This window comes from Vombatus ursinus, unplaced genomic scaffold (assembly GCF_900497805.2).
Source record: "Vombatus ursinus unplaced genomic scaffold, bare-nosed wombat genome assembly UNPS02014821.1, whole genome shotgun sequence".
NCBI lineage: Eukaryota > Metazoa > Chordata > Mammalia > Diprotodontia > Vombatidae > Vombatus > Vombatus ursinus.
In genome coordinates this window covers 29882831-29900757 of record NW_020954599.1, presented here as the reverse complement: position 1 = coordinate 29900757, position 17927 = coordinate 29882831, and the positions used below count along the sequence as shown (strand labels likewise).

Below are 17927 nucleotides of genomic sequence, written 5' to 3'. Positions count from 1 at the left end.
TTATCTAGAGTGCCTTTTAAGTTAATCCATGGATAAACATTTATTAAGTGCCTACTGTGTGCCTGGCACTATGCCAAGAGCAGAGAATACAAAAATAGGCCAAAGATAGTCCCTGCCTTCAACAAGCTTACCATCTAATGGCTGAAGCAACTGTACACAGCAAACTATATACAAGATAAATAGGATATAATGAACAGAGAGAAGGCACTGGAATTGAGTGGGTGGGGAAGGCTTTCTGCAAAAGGTGGGATTTCGTTTGGGACTTCAGGGAAGCCAAGGAGGTCAGTAGTCAGAGTGGAGAGGGGCGAGTTCCAGGCATGGAGGACAGTCAGAGAGAATGCCTGGAGCAGAGAGTTGGAGACTCTTGTTCGTGGAACAGGTCAGTGTCACTGGATGGAAAAGTATGTGTCAGAGAGTAAGGTGTAAGAAGACTAGAAAGATGGGAAGGGGGCTAGGTTATGAAGGGGTTTGAATGCAAAGCATAGCATTTTGCATTTGCTCCTGGAAGCAACAGGAAGCCACCAGAATTTACTGAGTAAGTGGGTGAAATGATCAGATCTGCGCTTTAGGAAAATCACTTTAGTGTCCGAATGGAGAATTGTCTGGAGTGGGAAGAGCCTTGAGGGAGGCCGACCCATCAGCTGACTGTTGCAATAATCAAGGCGTCCTGCACTAGAATGGTGGCAGTGTACGGTTTCGCTGAGCCAGAGGGTTTTAAAAATCTTTGGAAACAAGCGTTTGTTGACGACGCAAAATGCCACAAAATTCGCTCCTCCTCTCCACGCCCCGGGGCTGAGTCCCCGCAAAAGCAAACAGCTCTTGCACTTCAGAGTGATAGGGTCCGCAGACTCCGCAGACGCATAGCTGGCGTCTGAGCCCCAGCTGTTGCATTACCGGCCGCTCAGAGCCAGGCTAGCCTTGTTCTTCCGCCTTTCCAAGACGGAAGTTGGACCTTGAGGGGGCTTTGCGGACCTCGACTTCCACTGCAGCGGGACCGCAGCGGTTCTGAAGGTTTGGGGCACAGAGTTCAGCTTTCGAAAACGATTGCATATTAGACCTCTTTTGTTCTTCCTTCCCTCGCAGGATCGTAACCAGAGCCTGGGGAGCAAACAGAAACCCCACTTAATGCGGTCTGGAGTTCCCGTGACTCCTCCTCCCTCCCTGGACCCAGCTGCACTGCCTAGCCTTGCGCAGATAGTCTAGTTAATTAAGCCCTCGGGAAGCCAGCTCCCGGGTGGATCGGTGGCTGGCTGGCAGCATCCCTTTTCCTCTGCCCCGAGCACCCGGACCACTTGCTTGGGCTCCCTGGAAAGCGCAGCTGGCCGGCTTGCCCAGGCGGTGCCCGGAGAACTCTCTTGCCCCTGGCAGCGTTAGCTCGGATTGAGAATAGCGGGCGACCACGATGGGCGGAGACATGTGGTTAGTGCCCGTTGGGCAGAAGCTGCTCTACTGGGGCGCCACAGGCGCGGTTACCCTGCTGGGCACCATCCTCGCGCTGACTCTGTTGCAGATGCTGGTCGCTTATGTCCGGAAATGGAATCAGATGAAAGCCATCCCCTCTGTTGGCGTCGCGTACCCTCTGGTGGGACACTCCCTGCATATGAAATCTGATAGCCAAGGTAACTAAATGAGCCGAATTGGCGCAGCTGGACGACTATCGCCTCTCTCTCCTTTCCACCTCCAGGCAATCTGACTCAGTTTACTCACCTTTCCCAGTCTAGGGTCTATCCAGTCTATTCAGAGAGAGTGAAGACGGGAAATCTCCATCCTCATCCAGCTCTTAACTTTTAGTTTCTTTCTCATTCTCCTTTCCCCCTTTCCGAATCCCTTCTTTCCCTCTTTTCTTCTCCCTTTCCTCTCTCCCCCTTTGCTTTTTCTCTCTCGATTTTTCAAATTCTCTTCCTTCTCTTTTTCTCACGCTTTCCGTGTCTCTCTCCTCTTTCCCTCCCTCTACTTTCATCCTTTCTACCTCTTCTTTAAATAAGCTAAATTATATCCCGGCTGACTGCCAGTCCTTTCGGTCTCTAACTCTTCTGTATGCCAGCAGCAAACTCCAAACTTTGCAGTGACTCCTGGCGCAGCTTCTGAGATCTGGAGCGCCCGGCACTAATGATTTGGCTCTCTGGCTCCGTGCGCTCTGTTCCTCCTGTTCTTTTGATGCTTCCTGATGTGAGATGCAGTTGGAGTCAGAAGCCGGTTCTGGTCCTGGATCTGACAGTTGTTGAGGTTTCTTTCAGTGCATCAGCCCTCTTATGTACAAAATGAGGGGTTTGGACTGTCGGGAACCCTGGAACCAGAGGAAGGCTCAAATCCCAGCACTGACATTCACTACTTATGTGGCCGTGCGCAAGGCACTTGACCTTTCCAAAATTCACTTTATTCAACTGTAAAACAGGAAAAATAATCCTTGCACTAACTCCCTCACAAGTTGCTCTGGATACACTGTGAACCATAAAGCCTTTAAATTGTGAATTGTTGCTATCTGAGATCCTTTTTAGCGCTAACATGCTTCCTTCAAGGAGTTTTTTGGTCTAGTGAGGGAAATAAAAGCCATCCTCATCACTAATTTTCTCAGCTCCTGGATTATAGTTGGGAAACTTCATTAATTGGATTCACTACAAATAATGTTTTCTCTGCCCTGGCCTTACTTCCTCTTCCTCTCACTTCCCACACGCACCCCGACTCATCTCAGAAAAAGTTTCATTTTCATTACTCAGTCTTTCCTTTTTTATCACAATAATTGCTTAAAACCTAGAAGAGATCTGTCACACATAACAAGACAAATACCCCAACTTCTTCCTCATCCCCATATAACAAGGGCTCCAGTATAACTTTGAACTTAAAAAATAAAGTTATGTAGGAAGGTTTAGGACCTAAGATGTAATATTTTTAAGCCATGCTCCCTACTTTTGTATGTTGGTTCCCCATTCATTGACACATGAACTCCTATCCAGGGGGTTACCCAACAATTTTCCTTTCCTTCAGACCTAGTCAACTCTGAGCTTAGTTGGCTGAGGCTTCCAGTTGAATTCTGGGGAAATTTGCAACAATGTTGTTTGTTAATGGCAGATGTCTTTGTTTATAAACCTTTTTTAAGAGCTGGAACATCTCAGTCCTATTTTAATAGAAGTAATATATCAAATGGGGTCTTGTGCTATTAAGTTATAAAGCTCTTATAAATCTATTTTTGCATAAATATTTCAAAGTTATTGTTGTTGCTATCCTTAAAATGCTTGCATAAGGTAGGTGGGGCCAGTTTTGTTGTTTTTCATTTCTATCAGTAGAAAAATTTGGGAGCCTTGAAGTTAGGAAACTCCAGTAGTCTGATTTCAAGTGGAAACTTTAGTGATAAGATCAGGGCAAGAATGTCTAGATTACTTTCTAGCTTTCACGCTCCTTTAAAGCTCCCCAAACTTCATTTTAATAGTCTGATATAGAAAATGTTTATCTTGAATTCAACTTCAGGCTGGAAATACTAGTTGGCCACTTCTAGCTTGTTTCTCTGGATGAAAATACAGTCAACTTCATCTCATTAATCTTTAGTCAAGTGTAGGAAGTGAATTTTTATCAGCTCAGGACTGTCTTAAAGTTAGTATGATTGATACTTTCTATGATGTATATAATATGTTGAGATTTACAGAAATCGTTTTTGGAAAGAAAAAAGGAAGTTAATATACTAACACATCCAGCAAGCATCCTGGCTCTGGAATGAAGACCTGGGTTAAAAACTTAGTACTGTGTGACCTGAGTTCACTGTGTGAACAAGTCAGTCAATCTCAGTTTCCTCATCTGTGAAATGAGAGGATTGGACTAGATGTCTGCTAAGTCCCTTTCAGTTCTAAATCTCTGATTCTTTTCCAGATTTTGTGGCAGTATGTATTAAAATAGGCATGTAGAAATACATATTCCATACCCCTCTCCCTCTTCCGCATCGTAAGCTTTGAGCTAAGAAGGCACCTTAGTCTATTGGATAATTGTTGGTATAAGAAATTTAGCCTCTAGTGAATGACACAGTTTTAAAATAAGCTGTTCTGAACAATTGTACGTGTGATGGGAACATGCTGGCTTCCCAAGAGTGACTTTGCTATCAATCAACAGTTATTTATTTATGAATACTCAGTATGCACTCAAAGTACTAGGATCTTTTTGTTATTGGTGAGGTTTTTTTTTTTTAAACTAGGTACTACAATTTTAGGGGGGGCGGGGCTACCTTAGGGATAGTGCCTCACCAATACTCTAAGCCTAGGCACTAGAGGGGGTATAAAATTAATGTAAGACCTACTTCTACCTTCAAGGATCTTTCAGCTGATGAGGGAAGTAAACATATAAACATCACCACCACCACTGATTTTCTCAACTCCTAGGCAATATGAAGTAATTAATTGCATTCACTACAGATTTAGATTGTGTTATTTCTGCTCTGTGCCCAATACTCTTTGACTCTATTCGTAGGATCGTAGTTCCAGAGTTGGATGGGCCTTCACAGCCTTTCTAGTCTAACGTTCTTATTTTACAGATAAGGAAACTGAAGCCCAGGAAGGGTAGGTGATTTTTCCAGGGTAACACAGATCAGAAGCAAAATATGAACACTTGTCCCTTGACTCCAGAGTAAGTGCCTTTTCTGGAGCAGCTAATTGGTGCAGTGGATAGACCACCAGGCCTGGAGTCAGGAAGATGTGAATTGAAATCCCACCTCAGACACTTACTAGCTGTGTGATCCTGGGCAAGTCACTTAACCACTATTTGTCTCAGTTCCTCATCTGTAAAATAGGGACATGCTGGAGAAGGAAATGGAAAACTACTCCGGTATCTTTGCCAAGAAAATTCTATGGATAATGTCCATGGAGTCACATACAGTCAGATATGATTGAACAGCAACAAAAAGTGACCTTTCAACTATACCATCCCTCACCAACAGAAGTAACTACTTGAAAATTTTTCTACCCTCCTCATAGGGTCTCCATTTTATTCTCATCTGCCCTATTTTTATTGAGGGGAATAAGTCTTAGATCATGAACTTCCTCTGTTCCAATCCTCTATATAACTTCATTAATTGGAATTCCATTAATTGGATTAATTAATTGATTGAAATTAATTGGAAACTTTATTAATTGGATTCACTGCAAATTTAGATTATGTCTTCTCTGCTTTGATCTTACTTCCTCTTCCTCTTCTTTCTCACATACACCCTGGCTCATCTCAGAAAAAGTTTGATTTTTGTTATTTTTATCCCCTCTTTTTTGCTTCTATTCTTTTTAAGGGGAAGAAATATACTTCCTAAGATATTCCCTAAACAAAACTAAACAGGAAAAACCAGAATAGTGGAATAAAATAGAAATTGTAGAAATGACTGAATTCATACAAGAACTTAGTTTTTGATGAGCTTGTAGCTGGTAAAAATGAGGGAAAGTTTTAATTAAGGAGTGTTTAGAGAAAGATGGCTAATAATGTGGAAGAAAATAAAACAGATTCTCACTTTATACCATATGAAGGTACTGAAAATATAACACAAACGTTAAAAATTTTAGATAAAAAAATCAAATATCTTTTAGCACATAGAAGCTCTTACAGAGAATTTAGTTTCTGTTTTTAGTTATCATACGGGAAGTCATTCTTCCCATTCCTGTTTTAAAAATTGAATCCTGAGAAGTCTCAATGGTTTTTCAGAAAGCTAGAGGTATTTTATAAAATGCATGATTTTTTACAAATATTTAATTACCCAAATGCTCATTTTGACTGAATTTTAACTGAAAACATTTATTTCCCAGAATTTTTTGAACAGATCAGTTTCTATACCGAAGAATACAGACAGGAACCACTGCTAAAATTGTGGGTGGGTCCAGTGCCAATGGTGGCATTGTATCATGCTGATAATGTGGAGGTGAGTTTGTATTTCAAATAGAAACATACAATTTGAAGAACTGTTGAATTCTAGTGCAATACCTATCAGAAATGCTCCCTGCTACTTGAGTCATTACTTAGGGAAATACTTGGAGTATTTTAGGTTTTGAAAGGTACCTTTCAATACATTGCAACATTGATATGGGGATATTGGGAAGCAACTAGTCCAGCCCTCTCAATCTATAGATAAGAACACTGAGACGTGCAGAGGTGATAAGAGTTGTCTAAGTTCAACTCGATAGTATTATCTACAGCTAGATAGACAGTAAATAATACTGGGAAGTATTATCTACTTGCCCAGGGTCACACAGCAAGTAAGTGTCTACAGTTGGGTTTGAACTCAGGTGCTTTCTGACTCCTGATACAGAGCTGTATCCACTGCACCACCTAGTTGCCTATATTATAGGAAAAATTTAGACACATTTTTTTAACTCAAGATTCAGTACTTTTTCTTCTGTCATACTATCCTGCCCTATACATGTGTGCATGTGTGTGTGTGAACATCAGTCATGATGCTTATGATTAGAAAAAAGTTAATTGAAATATTTCAGAATGAGATTTCTTTATTTATGGCCTATTGCCGTGATAGTTTTCTTTCCTACTATACCTTTGTTTTACTGGCATTCAAATCAAAGGAGACTATGGTCAATAATATAATTAGAAAGCCTTTAAAATGATGTTATTTATTTTTTAAGACTAGGTCTCTTTATCTTGCCCAGACCAGAAGTACAGCAGCCATCTATGGACCTAATCCCACCCTGATCAACATGGAAGCTTTATTGGATACCATTTCTGACCTGTCCTGCTTCAGCCCTCCTTAAGCCACCTGGTAGCTCCTCAGTCATTGGGGCTCACCATATAGGTGTTTTACTTAGTTCAATCACCCAACTGGCATAGTTCACTTCAGCTCAGGAATCCAGAGGTCAAGAGATCACAGTCCCCCCATAGCTGGTATTATAGGGGTACACCACCATGCCTGCTCAGAAAGCATATAAACAGTAAAGTCTCTCTCTTGTCTCTCCTCTCTCCCTCAGAATTGACTCTACATTCCTTCCTTCCCATTTCAGTTCTATCTGTAATAATCTTCATCTACTTCTTAAAACTTTTGCCCTTTTAAAGATAGGGAAAGAACTTGTTTTAAATAAATATTAGACATGTTATTTATTAATATTGTGCTAATTATTTTAATATAATTACATATAAATGTATAACTAATTATTAATATTATACATATCATTTCATGAGAATCACACCAAAATAATTCTGTACTATAATTAGTAAGTAAATAAGCATTAATTAAGCACTTAGAGCCAGGTACTGTGCTAAGAACTTTACAAATATTACTTCATTTTATCCCCATAACAACCCTGGGAGGTCGGTACTAATTATTATTCCCATTTTACAATTGAAGAAACTGAGGTTAAGGGATTTGACCAAGGTCACAAAGCTTAGCTGAATTTGAACTTGGTTCTTCCTGATTCCAGGTTCCATGCTCTATCCTCTGTATCACCTTGCTGCCTGATTTTAAAGAGCTCACAGTCTGATGGGGAAGACAATACAAAATATTTTTTACAGGAAGAAAAAGTGATATAGTAAAGAATACTACAGAATGAGAATGAGGAAATAGAGGTTTGTGACCAAATAGTTTAAGTCCCTGTGGACCGTAGCTTTATTTCTCAGAAGCTCACTTTTCTCCAAGTACAAATTAAGTTAATTATATCCATTAGCAGCCAACTGAAAGATTAGTGGAGTACTATTTCTTAACTCCCTTAAACCAGAAGAGCCATATTTGAAAATACTGCCTCCTACATGGAGGCAATTCCTGTTGCCCATCTTCTATAATGAAGCAGTAGCCCACATTCTTTACGGAGTAAAGCATAAGATGGAGTGCGGTGTTTGGAGATGGGAACACCAGGGTTCAAATCTCATCTCTGATGATAAAGGCTGTAACAGTGTGGCATGTATCAAGCACCTACTATGTGCCTGGCATGATGCTAAGTACTGAGGATACACAGAGAAGCAAAAACACAACCAAGCAAAAAACCTACTGTGCCCTCAAGGAGCTCACAGTCTAACAGGAGAAATAACACAAATAGCACTAACAAGGTATATCCAGGACACAATGGAGATTATCTCAGGGGGGTGATACTAGCATTAAGAGGGACCCGGAAAGGCTTCTTGAAGAAGGTGTGGTTTTAGCTGGGATCTGAAGAAAGCCAAGAGGCAGAGAAGAGAAGGAAGAAAATTCCAGACCTGAGAGATAGCCAGTGAAGATGGATGGAGTCAGGAAATGGAATGTTGTATGTGAGGGCTAGCAAGGGGGTAAAGGTGCTTTAAAAAAAAAAGTAACTATTTCAATGTAATTGTTTCCTTTGTAAACCTACATGTTAGGTATCATTCTGAAACTGTCAGAGGGTTCTTTTATGGAGTAAAGAAGATCTGAGTTCAAATCTGGCCTCAGACACTGACTAGCTGTGTGACCCTAGGCAAGTCACTTTACCCTGTTTGCCTCATTTCCTCATCTGTAAAATGAGCTGGAGAAGGAAATGGCAAACCACTCCAGTATCTTTGCCAAGAAAACCCAAATTTGGGTCATGAGAGTCAGATACGACTGAAATAATTTAACAACAACAACAAAAACAACAATAATGAAACAAAAAAGTCAAGATCTTTGATCTAGTCCAGGGGTGGGGAACCTGCAGCCTCAAGGCCACATGTGGCCCTCAAGGTCCCTGGGTGTGGCCTTTTGACTGAGTCCAAGTTTTACAGAACAGATCCTTTTATTAAGGGGATCTGTTCTGTGAAGTTTGGATTCAGTCAAAGGACAGCACTTGAGGACCTAGAGGGCCATGTACGTCCTTGAGGCTGCAGTCTCTCCAGCCCTGAAGTCTAACCAATACCCAAAGCAGAATCCCTTCTGCAGAATATTCAAGAAGTAATCATCTAGTCTTGTAAGGTTTGAAGATCTATAATGAGGAGGAACCTCTACTTCTGGGCTGCCCTAAGTTTTACAAAGTTTTTCCTAATATCAAGGCTAAAGCTACCTCTTTGCCACTCTCTGCCTTTGAAAGGCAAACAGAGTAAGTCTATTCCCTCTTCCATATGATGTGTAGACAATTTTCATGTCCACCCCCATCCTTCAGTCTTCTCTTCTCTTCCTCAGGACAAACATCTCCACTTTCTTCTTGTGTCCCTTTGCCGCTTGATCATGTCACTGAACTTCTCCTGCAAAGCCTTAGCCTTGGATGACTTCTATCTCCTGTCATTGCTCCTGCAAACATGCTTCTGAATGAAGCTGGACATGCCACAAGACTGTTCTGACTGGGTCCATTATGAATTTATGTTACGTAACTTCAGCTGGGCCCTCACTGCTGCCAGGCAATCCTTTTGCTATCCTCCTCATCTGTAGGATGCTCTTCTAAACTTTTTTTATCCCTCCTCAAGCCTCCTATGACTCCTCAACCCCCAACAGCTGCATCTTTTCCTCAACTCTTTCATCACACATAGCCCAGATGCCTTCTTCCATTACCTTTTCCTTCATGCCTCTGTCACATAGTGAGGTGGCCTTTCTCCTTGCCAAGGCAAGCTCCACCCACAAATAACGCCATTCTATCCTCTCATCTTCAGCAGATTGCCCCCTCTATCATCTATGCCCTCACTTATTATCAGTTTCTCCCTATTGGGCTGCTTTCTTACTGCCTACAAACATGCCCATGTCTTCCTCATGAAACCCTTGCTTGATCCATCCATCCATCTGTCCATCCATCCATCCATCCCTTCCAGCTTGAGTTCCATATCTCTCTTCCCTTTTGTGATTAAACTCCTTGAGAAACACTGTCTACAAGTGCCCCCCACAGTCTTTCCTCTTGCTCTCTTCTTAACTCTCTATAGTCTGGCTTCCAACTCATTCCACCAAAATCGCTTTCTTCAGAGTTACTAGTTCTCTCTCAGTTGCCAAATTTAATGTCCTTTTCTCAATCCTCATGCTTTTTCACTTCTCTGTAGACTTTGGCACAGTTAATCTCCTTCTCCTTGATACTCTCTTCTTTCTAGGTTTTTGGGTTACCTCTCTTTCCTGTTCTCCTCCTACCTATCTGACCACTCCTTCCAAACTGATTTTCAGAGTGGTTGGATCAATTCACAGCTCCTCCAAGACAATTATAAATGGCCCAATGGTTGGTCTCTTAGCCTTAAGGCGACAAGTGTGTTTTACACTCTATATACTTCAAGAGTGCCTAAAATCTATCTGTCTTGTTGTATGCCCTATAACGTTGGCTATTCCCATCTTTCGTCATCTTTGCCAATTTGCTGGGTATGAGTTGAAATTTCCAAGTTGTTTTGATCTGCATTTCTCTTATTATTAGTGACTTGAAGCAATCTTTCATTTAGTTATTTGAAATTTTATGCTTTGGGGAATCGCATGACTTTTTCTTGTAGAAGCTTTCTTGGCTTCTTTTCTGATTGTTCATTATTCATCCCTCTAATAATATTTTCTAAAAATTTCCTAGGAATTGGAGCTCCTTCGACTAGAATTTTGCAGACTTTGTCCTTTTCTCTGTTTTTGGAAATCCAGAGACTATTTGACCTCTCAGGTCCCACGGTACCCCTCCTGTCGTCCAGGATCCATGAGATCTCTGATAGTAGCTCATCAGTCTCATCTGCCAGTTCTCTCAGAACTGAGACTATCTATCTCATCACAGCCTAGTGATTTGAATTTACCAAGGTCAGCTAGAGGTTCTCTGACTTTCTCCCTACTTTTACTTAACCTCTAAACTTCCATTTTTCTCTCTTAACCATTGTACTACTTCTGCCAGAAGGAAAATGCTTTGTAAATCTTACAGTACTAATGAATATCGGTTGTTATTGTTTTTATTTTTTTCTCCCTTCACCACCACCCTCAGTAATGAGGAGCTATCCAACACATAGGAGCCCTTCTTCCTGTTCCCTTAGTTTCTCTGGGATAGCAATGTACCTTGAAGCTAGACCATTTATTTATTTGTTTTCATGCTACATAATTGACCTAACTCCTTTTTTTTTTTTGAGGCAATTGGAGTTAAGTAATTTGCCCATGGTCACATAGCTAGTAAGTGTCTGAAGCCAAATCTGAACTCAGGTCATATTGACTCCAGGGCCAGTGCTCTATCCACTGCAGTACCTAGCTGCCCCTTGGCCCAACTCTTGATTTTAATTCTGGAAACCTTAAGAAACAAAATAAAACTTTTTTGTTTACATTTTATTTCAGCCCCCTTAAAGCATCAATCTGATTAAAGGTTTGGTTTTCCTCATTTCGGGTCCACATTTTATGTGGGTATAATCAAACACTTAAACAGGAAGGTTCCTCCTTTCCTTTCTCCAAGCCTGTTCACTGAGGAATTTGTCACCTAGGTAGGAAGATTTCATGAATGAATGAATCAATATGCCTAATCATAGCAAAAGAATGGAGCTTTGGAGTGGACTTTGAAATTATTGTTTTAGATCTAAATTTCCCTATATAGGCATTTTAATATTTAAAATAGCTTTCCTGCTTTTTCCCATATATGTACATATAATATACATTATGTATGATGATATATATTTGTAATTATATTTGTATGTGTGTATATATAGAAGGGGAGAGAGGAGAGAAGGGAAGGAGAGTAGGGGAAAGAGGGGGGGGAAGGAGAAACAGAGAGAGAGAGAGGGAGGGAGGGAAGAGAGACAGATAGAGAAGGGAGGGACAGAGAGAGACAGACGGAGATGGAGACAGAGTGACAGAGACAGAGAGAAAATGAAGGTGGAGTGAGAGCAGTGTAGCAAGAGTTAGTGTAGTGGACAGCCTCTAAGCTAACTTTGAAGTCCAGAAGGCCTAGGTTCAAATCCTACCTCTGATTCATACTAGCCATGTGACTCTCCGAAAGTCACTTATCCTCTCTGTGATCTAGGCGACTCTCTAAGACTATAGTTACATAATAGTTATGGTCTTGTATTGGACGAAGGACTTCCACACCTGGAGTTCACTATACTAATGAAACCACAGGTTTGATTAAAATCAATTTTAAAAATAATCAATCTAGCTATCTATTGTCTGTGCACACACACACACACACATATACACAGGGTGTGTATCAATATATGGTTTTGGTTTGGGTCTACAGCTTCACTGATGTAAAGAATTCTGCGTGGAGAAATTCTCTCTGTTGATATAGGATAGCAGCTCCTGTGTCATTTATAGTTTTACAGAATTTTCTGGGAGTGGTGAGAGTTTAAAAGGCTGGTCACATGGCTACTATAAGGGAGAGTTTGTATTTAGGGCTTCCTGATTTCAAGGCTGCTCTACCACACTCTCTCCAAAGGTTTCCATAACCTGAAGCACACATTTTTCTTTTTCCTCTCTTAAGACACTTTTATCAAGTTCAAAGCAAATTGACAAATCCCGCCTGTATAAGTTCCTGCATCCCTGGCTTGGCCTTGGACTCCTTACAAGGTATGCTAATGTAAAGATCTCATCCTATTTCTTTTGAGAATTGAAGATTTCAGAAGTTACCGCTATCTACTTTAAAGGTTTTTTTATACTATTTATATTTGCTAAAATGAAGAAAGTATTTGTAATAATATATGTAATCTTTGCATTTCACTTCTCAATATATAATGATATTGCTACAACTGTGTTAAAAAAACATCCCATTTTTATAATCTTATTCTACAGTTATGAATCTAGATTAAAATGTGTTTGGGGCTTCTGATATTTTAGATACTTTTTCCTTCTCAAATTAAGGAGTCTTTTCAATGGAGGTTTACATGAAAATATTTAAGTTATAATATTTCCACAGAATAACACTATATTAAAATTCAACAGACATTTATTAAGTGCCTACTGTATACAAGCCTGTGTGTTTGGTATTGAAGTAGATGAGGAGTTCACAGATTACTTCTCTGCCCTCATAGAGTTTAGAGTCTAGTAAAGGCAAAGACACAACCATTCAGAAGTATAATACTGTGTCAAATATGTTATTTGCTAGAGAGGGACAAAATCAGGTCCTCTCTGATATCAGAGAGGGGAGGTAGGTAGCAGCAGGATAATCATGGAAAGCTTCATGGATTTGGTAGCCTGGGGGTTAGGCTTTTAAGGATGGATAGGGATTTAACAAGGGCAGGGCATTCCAGGAATAGAGAATTGTGCTGCTGTTGAGACAGCAAAGTCCTATATTTCTGCAGGCTCTAGAGTATCATATTATAATCAGAATCTTATGTATGAGGGTTCTAAAATAGATTTATTATAACTGACTCATTAAAATTCTTATAAAACATTTAAGAATATATAGATTATTATAATTATGTTATTAATAATATTTATATATAATTAATTATATTAATTTTAGAGTAATTATCAAATTTGGATTTCAGATCAAAAAGTTAAAAAAAACTCAGATTCATTGCTTCTTTTTTTCTTCTTCTTCTTATTTGTAACAAATTTCTAGTACCGGAAACAAGTGGCGTTCCAGGAGAAAAATGCTAACCCCAACCTTTCATTTCACAATTCTGGAAGAATTCTTAGATGTCATGAATGAACAAGCTAATGTTTTAGTCAATCAGCTTGAAAAACACGTTGACCAAGAAGCCTTTAACTGTTTTCTTGACATCACTCTCTGTGCCTTAGACATAATCTGTGGTAAGTTCTAATTATTATTTAATTATGGTAACCAGATATGGGAATAATATGGGAGAAAAAGCCTTGGTCACTGGACTTAACATCAGACTGGCACAGAACTGAGCCCTGTAGCACCAGCCCAAATGGGGATCCTTCCCCAGTTTACATCCACTCCTGGGACAGTGGTAGGATATGGAGGGAAAGATAAAAGAAAAGGCAGGAAAGAAGGTGGAGTGGATAAAGCAAGGGAAGAGAAGGGAGCATGGAAGATGGTGGCCAGCTGAAAAACATAATAAACATACAAACATAATAAACATTATACAGTTTTTAAAAATAGTAAATCATCAAACTACCCCCACTCCCCACCCAACTGATGAATGTTCTTATGAATCTAAGTCAGGCTTTTTCTTTCGTTTTCTAGAAACTGCTATGGGTAAAAATATTGGTGCCCAAGTCAATGGTGATTCTGAGTATGTCCGCTCAGTTTTTAGGTAAATATACATCTTTGAGTTTCAAAGGATTATTAATCATTTAGGTTTTTAAAGTTAGTGCCAGCAGTGATATTTTAATCATATATGTGACATTTCCTTTTCTATGGTTCTTACAGGCTCTTAGTGTGCCTGCATATTAAATTAATATTTTAAGTGGTCATGAATTAATATATGAAATTCCCCAAGTTTCTGGCATCTACCATTTCTTCTATGAACAATGTATTGTATTTATGGTTTTGACACCCCCACCCAAAAAAAAAAACCAAAACCACAACCTTCCTTCAATGTCTCCTTCTGGAATAGAGGTGACCCTGGCTTCTCAAAGGTTGTGCCCAAGAAAAGTAAGCTCTTTCCAGTCTTACCAAGCTGGAAAACCCTCCAGTGTAGTTCTGAGTTTGGGCTTTTGTGTTTTATTTCTCTTGTTTATTCACCAGGTTGGTAAAAAGTGGTTGAGTCTTCATAGCAATTCCTGACCAGGTTGGGATTCACATCAGTGGGAGAGGGTGGGTACACACATCAATGAAGTCTTGGTTCTCATAGAGCTTGTTTTCAGAGTATCAGCCTAGGCATAGGAATAGGAAGGAAATTAGTTTTAGAAAGGTGGTGAGCAGTCCATTCTGTATGCAACACAGAATAAATCGAGGGGAACCGTGAGGAAGGCTGATGAGGAAGGTTGCAGCCAGATTTTTGAGGGCCTTAACTATAGGCTAAGGAATTCATTCTTTCTTTAGTGGACAGAGGGGAGCCAAGAAGATCCTTGAGCAGAAAAGTGACCTGATTAGAATGATGGAGTCACAGGAGGTTTTTGAATTGGGGAGGGGGGTTGGTAGGAATGCAAAGGATGGCCTGGAGAAAGGAGAGATTAGAGCAGAAACTTAACATTTCTGTGTCACGGACTCTTTTGGTAGTCTGGTGAAGTCTACGAATCCCTTCTCAGAATCATGTTTTTAAATGGATAATTTGGAATACATAAGAGTACAAAGGAAACCAATATATTGAAATACATTTATCAAAATGGACATTTTTAAAAATTCATAGGCCCAAGTTAAGAACTTCTAGGGTAGAAGGCTAAGGAGGGAACCTTGGAAAGCATACTCAGTTAAGGAACAAGAAAGGGAAGGAAGGAACGTTCTAAGTACTGTTAAGCTGTAAGCTTTTCTGGCTTGCCAAGGGTTGGAATAAATTATTTCTCCTTATTGACAGAATAGCTGAGCACAGAGGATTTTCTCCCTTCTCTGGCTCTGTTATATGAATCCTGTTCATGTATAGCTTGAAGGTAAGAAATGGGCTAAGGATCTTAGAAAACCAGTAGTTGTAAGAGTGATAACAACAATAACAAATATAGCACCTATTATGTGCCAGGCAAAGTGCTGAGCACTTTATAAATTCATCTCATTTGAGCTTAACAACAAACCTGGGAGGTAGGTGCTACTATTATCCCCACTTTACAGTTGAGGAAACTGAGGCAGAAAGCAGTTAAGTAACTTGTCCAGGGTCACACAGAACTTATAAGTATCGGAGGCTGGATTTGGACTCATCTTCCTGAAGCCAGGCCTGGTGTTCTATCCATGTCTATCCTTTTCTTAGTAACTGTAAGTTAGTAACTATAGTAACTATATACCTAAAACCTAGTTATAACTTAGTAACTGTAAATAATTATATCCACTGGGCCGACTGGCTACCTAGCAATAGAAGTTGTGATACAAAAATGACTCGTTTAAAAAATTCCTAATTGGGAAAATGAATGGACCATATTAAAGTCAGTATGGTGGTTAGATGACCTTAGAGTCAGGAAGATCTGGGTCAAGTCTTGCTTCTGACATATATTGCCTATGTGGGCAAATCACTTAAACTTTTAGTGTCCCAGGCAAATTTCTATGTTGCAGAACATATGCTGATGTTCATTGGCAAGAGGTATTTTCCTCATTGGTAGCTCACTGTGGCAATGAAATGAGTGTCTCCAAAATGGAAACATTTATTTTTTAAAGGTGATTTTTCTTCTTACCTCAGAAAGCTGTAATAAACAACAAAAACACATTTGTCTTCATGAAGCTCCTGCAATAGCTTATCCAGAATTTTCATAGAAAAGGCCATTTTGCAATGTAAGACAATGACATGAAGAATGGAAAGGGGATATTGCTTAGACTTTCTGGCCAATAGTTTCCTCACCAGGAAAATGAAGGGGTTGGATTAAATGACCTCTCAGTTTCCATCCCTGTCTGAATTTCTTTGGTTCCCTGATCCTGTGATGTTTCAAGAAGTAAACCTTGTCCATGACATCTATAGAGTGGGTAGCTTGTTTATACTTGCCATTGTCACTGGCCCGTCTGCGTAGACAAGTGAGTATTATAGTGAGTGGGATGAGTTCCAACTGGGTGGTCATTATTCTTGGCCTTTGGAGTCTCCTTTGAGTGTCTGCTTAGCAAAGTAGAACCTGGGCAGAGAAAACAGAAGCCACCCAACCTAAATCCTAGTCAGGTCTGTGATCCATTGTGTCCGGGGAAAGATTTGAAGGTTAAGAGATTAGTTGGTACCACTGTAGTGGTGGTAGCTATGATGGGGGTGGGGAATAGCACCTCTGCTTTTCTTGACTTCTCAAATCTTCCAGCATCTCTAGAACAAGTGAGGCAATTACGGTTGTTGAGAGAAGTAGCCTCAGAGCAGCTGGGTTTGAATCCTGTTTCTCACACCAGGTTGCACAAAATTACCTCTGTTGGTCTCTCTAGACCTCAGTTTCCTTAGTTATAAAATGAGGGGATTGGACTAGATGATATAAGGTCCCTTTCTGCTCTAAATATATTAACTTGTGAAGTTCAGGCAGATGGAAGATCTTGATCCAGCTTCTTACATGAAATCCTACTCACCTTACCTTTCCCATTGATTCTTGTGGACTCTCTATTTCAAAATGAATAAACTTGTAGACCCTTAGCCTCATTTCAGGATTATGTAATACATTGGCCGTACTATCAGCCACAACCCAAAAATAAACTGTCTTTGAAAGGCATGCACACACATACATATACATATACACATATATACACACACACTTAAAATAATCATATGTAATTAATATATAAAACATTTACTGTCAAAGTTAGTTTTATGTTTATTTCCACTTAAGTGAAGTTGCCTTATTTATTTCTAGTATATCAGTAGATTTAGATGTTTTCTCATCTATATTGAGACCAAGAATAAAATGAGTTTTTGTCATGATTTTATTAATAATAATAAAAATGATAACAATAACACTCAATAGGGTGAACATAAAATGAAACTAGCTTTAATGCACACTTCAAGAACTATAAAATGAACCAACAATAGCAGATTGGAATAGGATTTGAAAAATATTCTAATAAAAATCTGTACAATATTAAGAAACCCAGAAGCCCTCATCCTAAGGCAGCTCTAGAATGATTAATCCTTCCTCACCCAAAAAGAATAGTATTGACAGATTGTCCCAGAGCATATGATCAGCAGGTCAAAAACTCAAAGAAATACTTTGGGAACAAGCAGGTATCACTTAATTGAAAAGGCTTACAAATGGTACGTGCCATTGGCTTTGATAAGTGTATCTGAAAGTGGTTTACCTCTGGCTAAAACTCAAGAAAAGAATCAGAAGGCCCTCCTTGGGCAACATCAACATGAGTTCAGCCAACACAAAGACATGGAGAACAAAGGCTAAGTCATATATAACTATTTGTGGAAGCGTAGGGATTCATGATGGCAATTCAAGACCAGGCCATTGATCCCAGAAATTATAGAAGGGTTATCCTTACAGAGACTCAACTTAGTGATTATTGTCTATTCTGTGTGGAAATAATAGAAACTGTCCTACATATTACCAAAGGAAATTTAGTATCTACTGGATGCTTTGCAAGACATGGCCTGCTGACTAGAATTATTTATCA

The 17927-nt window shown here is 39.7% G+C and overlaps 1 protein-coding gene across 1 annotated transcript in view; it reads left to right on the top strand.

Moving 5' to 3' along the window:
- The first annotated feature begins 667 nt into the window (after positions 1-667).
- Positions 668-17927, top strand: part of LOC114024303 (cytochrome P450 4V2) — a 33288-nt gene continuing 16028 nt past the window's right edge. Inside the window, exons 1-5 of the mRNA XM_027837299.1 lie at positions 668-1619; positions 5769-5881; positions 12279-12364; positions 13359-13549; positions 13950-14019. Of these exons, the coding sequence (XP_027693100.1) occupies positions 1403-1619; positions 5769-5881; positions 12279-12364; positions 13359-13549; positions 13950-14019 (677 nt within the window). The 5' untranslated portion in view covers positions 668-1402. The remainder of the gene's footprint in view (positions 1620-5768; positions 5882-12278; positions 12365-13358; positions 13550-13949; positions 14020-17927) is intronic.